Here is an 8,134-nt window from a genome sequence, read left to right on the forward strand (position 1 = left end):
TTAGTTGCTCCTCATCCTCACCAGCACTGGGTATTATCTTCTGGGGGTTTTTTTAAGCCATTCATTCCAGTAGGTATGTTGTAGTATCTCAACTGTACTTTTAATTTGCATTTTCCTGATGACTGATGGAATTGAACACTGTTTCATGTGCTTTTTTTGACCATTTGGAGATCTTTTGTATGTGCCTGTTTATGTTATTTGCCCACTTTTGTATTGAACTATCTAACCTTTTCTAATTGAGTGATAGGAGTTTTTTATATTTTCTGGATACAAATTCTCTGTTAGATCTGTGAGTTGCAAATATCTTATCCCTCTTGGTCTGCTACCTGTTTTGAAAATAGTTTTATTGGAATACAGCTACATTCATTTGTTTATGTATTCTCTATGGCTGCTCTTGTGCTACAGGTGCAGAGTTGAGTAGTTGCAGTAGAGACCTAGTGGCCTGCAAAGCCTAAAATATTTAGTGTCTGATCCTTTACAGAAAAAGTTTAACCCCTGATCTAGATAACTATTCATCTTCTAACAAATTACCACAAACTTAGTGGTTTAAAAAAATGCACACATTTATTTATTACCTCACAGCTTCCATGGGTAAGTTGGCTGAGGACAGCTTAGCTGGGTCCTCTGCATAGGGTGTCACAGGCCATGGTCAGGGTGTTGGCCAGGGCTGAGTTCTCATCTAGAGACTTGACTGGGGAAGTGGTTCGTGTCCAAGTTCACTGATGTTGCTGGCAGAATTAATTTCCTTGTAGCTGTGAGAATGATAGCTTTAGTTTTTTACTGGTTATTGGTCAGAGTCTGCCCTCAGCTCCTAAAGGTCAGTACCCTGCCATGTAGCCCTCTGCATGTGCAGTAAGCAGTTCACAGTATAGCAGCTAGCTTATTCAAGGCCAGCAGGAGAGTGAGAGAGAGCCAGCAAGACAGAGTCTTATACAGTGTAACAGAACACAGGAATGACAGCCCATCACCTTTGCCACATTCTGCAGGCTAGAAGCAAGTCACAGGTCCTGCCCACACTCGAGAGTAGGGGATTATACAAAGGCATGAATACCAGAAGGCAGGGATCACAGGGGTCACCTTAGAGTCTGTGTGCCACAGTAGCTATTATTAATATATTGGTCTCCAAGTTTACAAATGTTTTTCCTATACATACATAATTGAATATCTGTTTTTAAGCAAAACTTGGGTCCATTCTTACAGTTTGTTTTGTAACTGGCTTATATAACAGTATCACGAAGAGTATAACATAAATATCTTTCCAGGTCAATAAAATGTAGATCCACATCATCTAATGACTGCATTGTATCTCATTATATGAATATACCATGATTTATTTAATAAATTCCCTCTTGTTAAATATTGAGGTTGCTTGTGATTTATGTCACATTTCACCAGGCTGCCATAGAGTGTATGTGAGTGCCCATTTGCCCACACTAATTCTGGATGTGATTCTGTTGCAGTCAGTGGCTTTTGACTAAAATGTATACATGAAACTGAACACTCCCCTTTTCTCCTTCCTTCTGCATGTCTCTGTTTTAGATAAGAAGGCCGACTGCACAATTACAATGGCTGACTCGGACTTACTGGCTTTGATGACTGGTAAAATGAATCCTCAGTCAGTAAGTATGATGGCGCTTATATCCTTTTCTTAGGTGGGTTTTAGCCCGTTTCACTTCATCACCTACCTCAACCTCATCCCATAAAGTGAAAAGTGGTCAAACCCACAAAACTCAGCGTTCCCCAAATGTTCACTTAACAAATGACAAACAGTTGTGAAGCTAATGATGTGCCAGACAATGCCCTGTGTGCTGGAAATGTCCAGATGTAGAAGAAATAGTTCCCATGCTCAGGGCGTCCACAATTTGGTACAAGACAGGTCTGCAAAAGAGTAAGTGCAGGGCCTCCCTGGTGGTGCAGTCGTTAAGAATCTGCCTGCCAATGCAGGGGACACGGGTTTGAGCCCTGGTCCAGGAAGATCCCACATGCTGTGGAGCAACTAAGCCCGTGCGCCACAACTACTGAGCCTGCACTCTAGAGCCCATGAGCCACAGCTACTGAGCCCATGCACCACAGCTACTGAAGCCCGCATGCCTAAAGCCCGTGCTCTGCAATAAGAGAAGACACCGCAATGAAAAGCCCACGCACCGCGACGAAGAGTAACCCCTGCTCACCGCAGCTAGAGAAAGCCTGCACACAACAACAAAGACCCAATGCAGCCAAAAATAAATTAATTTTAAAAAAAAACTTAAGAGTAAGTGCAGCCAAATATCCAAGGTGCCCCGCCTTACTTGTGGTCAGGGAGGGTGGAGGAAGGAGAAGCCACATCTTCCCGGGCCATCAGAGAAGGCTTCACAGAGGAAACAATGCTTGGCTGAGTCCTGGGAGTGATTAGGAGTTAGCAGTGCACAGATGGAGAGTAGGAGCCATCAGATAGAAGGAGGGACGGGTGTGAACAAAGGCATGATCTTGTACATTTCGTGTCTTTGCCCGTGCTCTTTTTCTTTGCCTGAGCTGTCCTTCCTTGACAAACTCCTTGCCTTTCAAAATGAACTTAGATGTTATGTCCAAAGACCTCCTACCACATTGTTGGGGAGCTGTAGTCAGTCCCTCTTCTGGGCCACTTACTGGACTGCTAGCCTGGCACTTGTCTCATTATACTAGTCATAATGTGCCTATCTCTTCCCTATTAGATTGTGTGTATCTCAAGGGAACAAAGCACATCTTGATCATCTTTGTGTCTCCAGAACTTAGCATGATGCCTTGTGCTTTTGGGTTTTCACAATTAATTTGCATTTGTCTAAGATGTATTTATGCCTTGTATAGATTTTCCAGGCCCTCAGATTGTCAAGGGTCTTATACTCTTTAGTTGTACAGTGTTGAACAGACTTGGTATACATTATCCATAGATAACACAAAGGAAGCTAAAATGCTGCTTTCCACCGTAACCTTATTTTTTTGTTGTTGCGTCAGCCTGATTTGTTTTAGGTCTTGTTCCTGTGGTACCCTCGTAATTTGAAAGATTGGATAAAACAACAAAATCTGACTCCTACTCGTATTCCTTTTAAAAATGCTTTTTCTAAGCAACTAAGCATATTTCAGCTGATGTGTCAACAAGTGAGAGACTTGCATCTGTGATGTTTCAACTGAATACACACCATTGACATTGACATTTCCACCCACTGCGCCCTCTCCAAAAGTCTGGACAGAACAGAGGCCACCAATCTCGGAGCTGGCCGACGTCCTCCTTCCCACCTACCGCTGCTTATTCCACGGTGCACACCATGCACTTCCTTGGCAGTGTGGTCAGGCTTCACACTCAGCTGCCCTCGTTCTCTCAGTTTATCTGTTTACCACCCATTTTGGGGAGTGAAGTGTCAGCTTACTCTTCCTGAACACCTGTTAGCACCCAAAGGAATTAAAGATAAAAATAGGAGATGTTTCTGTTAATGTGCTAATGGCCTTCCCTTATGCTCAGTAGAAGACTTGACTGGAAACCATTAAATGCAGTGGAAATTATAATTTCAGTGTTTGGCTGCAGTTGAAACAAAGCAATGTGATCTCCAGCAGGAAGCACATGAAGAACGCCTTAGGGGCCAGATTTAAATGACTCTTATGTTCGGATTCTCTAAAAAGTGAAGACTCATTTTTCCCTATAATAATTATTAAATGAAAAGTCATTTCCTCTTTTAATTAAGAAAAGGGAAATATGGTGAGTTTCTCTTCTAGGTACTACTGGTCCATATTTTTAAAGGACATATGTTAAATATATTGTGTTCTGAGACACCTGACCTTAAAGTCATCAGACAGAAGGCTGTGTGCCATATAGAAAGAAATATTTAGTTTGTCCAGACAGAGGAGAAAAAAAAAAGGAATTAGTCACCCTCACCAGAAGGTGTAGAGAAAGCAGAGCTCTGAGATTTCCTATGGATGAGGCAGAAGAGCCCCTCACTTCTTAACGAATATACTTGTTAGGAAACTAAGACTACCAGGACTTTTCCTGTAGCTTTTCCTTATTTTAAGAATTGAGTTGAAAGACCGAGATCGTAGCAGGGAAATAATGCTATGTTCCCAATTTTTCTATTTCTTTAAAGTTTTCCTGGGATTTTGTTACATGATAAATTTAGCAAACATCATGTGATCTAATCCCAGGCAGTTGTTAAATGGAACAAACTGTGGCTCTGCACTTGGGATTGGTTTGATTCTTCTTATTGAGCCAAAGATTAACACAGACACCTCAGTCTCAGCAGTCTGCCTGGCCTCCCTCTGTAGGGAATAAATCTTTATCATGTAGACCAAAAAAGGGAGAAAAATGGTCACATTTCATCTGCATTGTATTGAATCCCAAGAGTTCATAAGCGTGTTATGCATGTGCTTTTTCTCCCTGCTAGCAGACCCACTGAACAAATGTGTAATGTTTTTAAACAAAATCGGTCTAGTATGAATCCACTCTGCCTAATATTAGGAAAATGTACCACCTTTGAGGAAGGCAGGTAAAGGCAGACTCAATTTTTAAGAGAACACATTTGGGAAAGATGTGCCTTTTGACGGCTCTGTGTAAAGCATGACTTTTACAGATTCGTCCTTTTGAAGACTCTGGTTCTGAATCTATTCCTGAAAGCCAAGTTTCATATTTTGAAGAAAGTTTAAGAGACCTGGATAAATAAATCATCTCAGGGCTGGATAGTCTAGAAATATCAGCGGTCTCAAAACAAAAAACACCAAATGATAAATTTTCTTTCTTCTTCCTCACAGGCCTTCTTTCAAGGTAAATTGAAAATCACTGGCAACATGGGGCTGGCTCTGAAGTTACAAAATCTTCAGCTTCAGCCAGGCAAAGCTAAGCTGTGAAGAACTCTCTTTGCCTACCTTTGAAAATCAAGATGAGATATATAGATATATATCCATATATTTCATTGTCAGAAGTTAGATTGAAACTACACATTGGCAAATAGCTTATTTGTTTTTAAATGGGTGTGACCAATCCTGTTTTTCCTAAGCTCTGGGTGAATAGAACCTGATGGTGTACTACTGCTTTGCTGAATTGCATACAACTGTGCATTACAAAGTTAATATGGTAATTATGGTTTGGGGTAAAATTGAGTTTTAGAATAAAATTAGGAATAGCAAAATCCAAAAACTATGTAAACAAAAGCTCTCATTTTGCTTATAAAGTATATTTGAGGATTATTCTGCTGAAGATTCAATTTAAGTTTTCCTTGGGAGAACTAGGGAAGAAACAGAATACCAGTAGCTGGCCAGTAATTAGTGTTGTGCACTTAATGACCTTAATCTGTTTTCCATTGATAATTTTTAAAATTCTGTACTGGGATTTTTTTTGAAAAAATCTTTACAGTTTTGCATTTCATGCCAGCAAAACAGTATTTTCTTCCCAAATCAAAGAAATATGATCAAAGCTTGGGAGAAAAAATATATAGCTGAACACAGGCCTATTTTTTAAAACAAAAATATTTTTAAGTGAGTTTCCTTCTTGGAAAAAAATCAGTGTATTAGAATCATAAAACACTGTTGTTAAAAATAATTGAACAAATAAAGTTTGCTTTGAGATGCACAGTTTTCAAATTATAATCTCGTATTAATTTAATTTGTAAAACTCTCCTTCCTTGTTATAATTTTCCCTTTTCATATGTTTAGTTTAACAAGCCACATTCAGTTTACCTTCCTAGTTTCTTTTTTATTCAATTTAAAGGAATATTGCTTTTTATTCCTTTTTTTTAAAGGTAAATTTCATATCAGACTTTGGCATGTGATGTGTTTTCCCTACTTTTACCTTCCTAGTTTTTCTAATGCTAACGTTATTTCTAATAACTCAGTAAGATATGGGGTAAAATAATGTTTTTGGAAGAATGTTTAATAGAAAATTAAAACAGCTCTTCCTCATCTCCTTTGTTTTTATTGTATATGTTCTTTTTGTTCAGGGTTTTCTAAATGATGGAGAGTAAGAGAAATATGGGGGATTTACAGTCTGTGTTATCTAGACTACTATCTACTGGTTACTTTGGCATAATCAATCACTAGCTCTTGATTAGGGAGGTGCTGTGTTGCAGTGGAAGGAGCACTTGACTAGGAGCCAGGAGTCTTGTTTTTCTTAGGCAAATAAGTAACTGTCTGCTAGCTTGTTTGCTAACTGTTTGCTAGCCTGTTTGCTAACCTGTTAAAAGAGAGCATTTAAGATGGTCTTTAAGGTCCCTTCTGTTTTGATAATCCTGTGAGTCTACTCAGAGCCCAGTAGAACTGTTTGGGAGTTATCCAGGTCCCACCTTTCTGCTGTGAACACGTTTACTTCACCCAAAGGTGGTCAGAGATAAAAAGCCAGGTGGTTTCATTTTGCTTGTTTAGATGTTTGGAGCCTCTACTAATCAAATTAGGACTGTGGATCCGATCCCCCTAGGCCATTTAGCTTTGCATGTTCTGTGACCAGCAGAACAGCATTTGAGGATGGGACAAGATGGTAAATTAAGGCAGTATAAGTTGATCTCAAGTCCCATAAAATCAGTTCAGAACACAGACTTCCTAATCATAGAGGCTTTTTACTCTGAGAAGGAAAAAGACTTCAAGAAAAAAGTTCCAACAAAATGTCTGATGTATTTGTAGTTTGGATTTGCTGCATTTTTCTGCCTTCACTTGTCCCAGATAGCAGGAGATGTTTGTTTTAGGCTTTAGGATGAACCTGAAAAAAACAAAAGAAAAACAAAAACTTGTTCTTGGGGTAGGGATGTATATAAATACAATTATAAATACATATATAAATGTATAGAAATACAATTTATATGTATAATAGAAAAGTACTTAATGATAAAAATATAGTAGCAGTTTAATTTCTAGGGAAGCATCATGGTTTGGAGGAAGGAGGTTAACAGGTCTGGGTTAAAACTGATACTGTTACTGGTTTTGCTACTTGCGCAGGTTGAGCCTCAGTTGCCTGATCTGGAATAATATTGACCTCCTAGGATTATTGAGAATCTAGAGAGGTAACATCTGTAAAGTACCTAAATTAGTGTTAGGTGTACATCATAGTCATTCTTAGTCCCTTACTGGAAATGTGAGTTCCCTTCCTCTCCCACCTTTTGCCTCTGTGATATGTGATAAGATGTCTGTAGTGTGTTTTTTTTTTTTTTTATGTCCCACTTTTTGAGTCTTTTTCTCATTTGTTCATTCACTGAACAAATATTTCTTAAGTGCCTATCACATATTGGGTACCATATTGAGGGTAATGCTAAGCACTGGAGACAGCAGTGAGCTCCTCAGTCAAATCAAAGAGATGAATAATTATTACAGACTGATGTGCCGTGCAGGAGATGGTCAGAGTGCTGTCATGGAGAGTCATAGTGACTTTGACTCACTATGATACAGTGGTTAAGGGAGACATCTCTGAGGAGGTAATATATAAGCTGAGATCTATAGGTTGAGGAATGAACCATGCAAAGAACCATGCAGGAAAGGGGGAAAGACACCTGGCTTGTTCTAGAAATTGCAAGAGGGCCAATGTGAGTGGAATATAATGACCCAGAAGGACAGGCCCAAGATGAGGCTGGATAGATACACAGGAGCCGGTTATACTGGAATCTGTTCATTACGGTAGGTAAGGAATTTGTATTTCATTCTTAGTGCATTTGGGAGCTGTTGAAGGTGTAGCTTTACCTGTGTTTCTTTCTCACTCATGCTGCATATCCACTTCACCTTCATATCCTAAGTCTAGTACCCAGGCTAATGGAGCGCTTCTGTCTGGAGCACTGCTCCCATTTCATTGTCCAAAGAAAGTCACGTGCCTCACCTAACTTCACAATCTTACCATGTATCAGAAGAAGAGAATGGAGTTGGATTATTTCTGAAGGAACTGATGACCATCACAGAAGGGCTCTAGGCAGGGGAATGAAATAATTTAAACTGTCACTGTAGCTGCTGTGTGGAGAATGTACTGGGAGTACAGGGCTGAAGAATGGAAGGTGCAAGAAGATGGTGTCCTGGACTAGGGTGTCAGTGGTGGACTTAGATGTGGAAATTAGGCAGAGGTAGAGCTGACAGAACTTGGTGACTGGATATAGGGGCAAGAGTGGCTTCCAGTGACTGGCCAGGTGAATGGTGGGTCATGACTGGAATGAGGAGGGGACAGCAG

At 39.8% G+C, this 8,134-nt stretch overlaps 1 protein-coding gene across 3 annotated transcripts in view; it reads left to right on the forward strand.

The window, feature by feature from the left end:
* SCP2 (sterol carrier protein 2) overlaps positions 1-5,588 on the forward strand; it is a 156,313-nt gene extending 150,725 nt beyond the window's left edge. For 2 of the 3 annotated variants that reach the window (XM_060089817.1, XM_060089819.1), the window contains 2 exons: positions 1,540-1,619; positions 4,753-5,588. In XM_060089817.1, coding sequence (XP_059945800.1) covers positions 1,540-1,619; positions 4,753-4,848 — 176 coding nt within the window. In that variant the 3' untranslated portion in view covers positions 4,849-5,588. The other variant, XM_060089818.1, reaches the window with a different exon arrangement.
* Positions 5,589-8,134: the final 2,546 nt, after the last annotated feature.

This window comes from Mesoplodon densirostris, chromosome 2 (assembly GCF_025265405.1).
Source record: "Mesoplodon densirostris isolate mMesDen1 chromosome 2, mMesDen1 primary haplotype, whole genome shotgun sequence".
NCBI classification, from domain to species: Eukaryota; Metazoa; Chordata; class Mammalia; order Artiodactyla; family Ziphiidae; genus Mesoplodon; species Mesoplodon densirostris.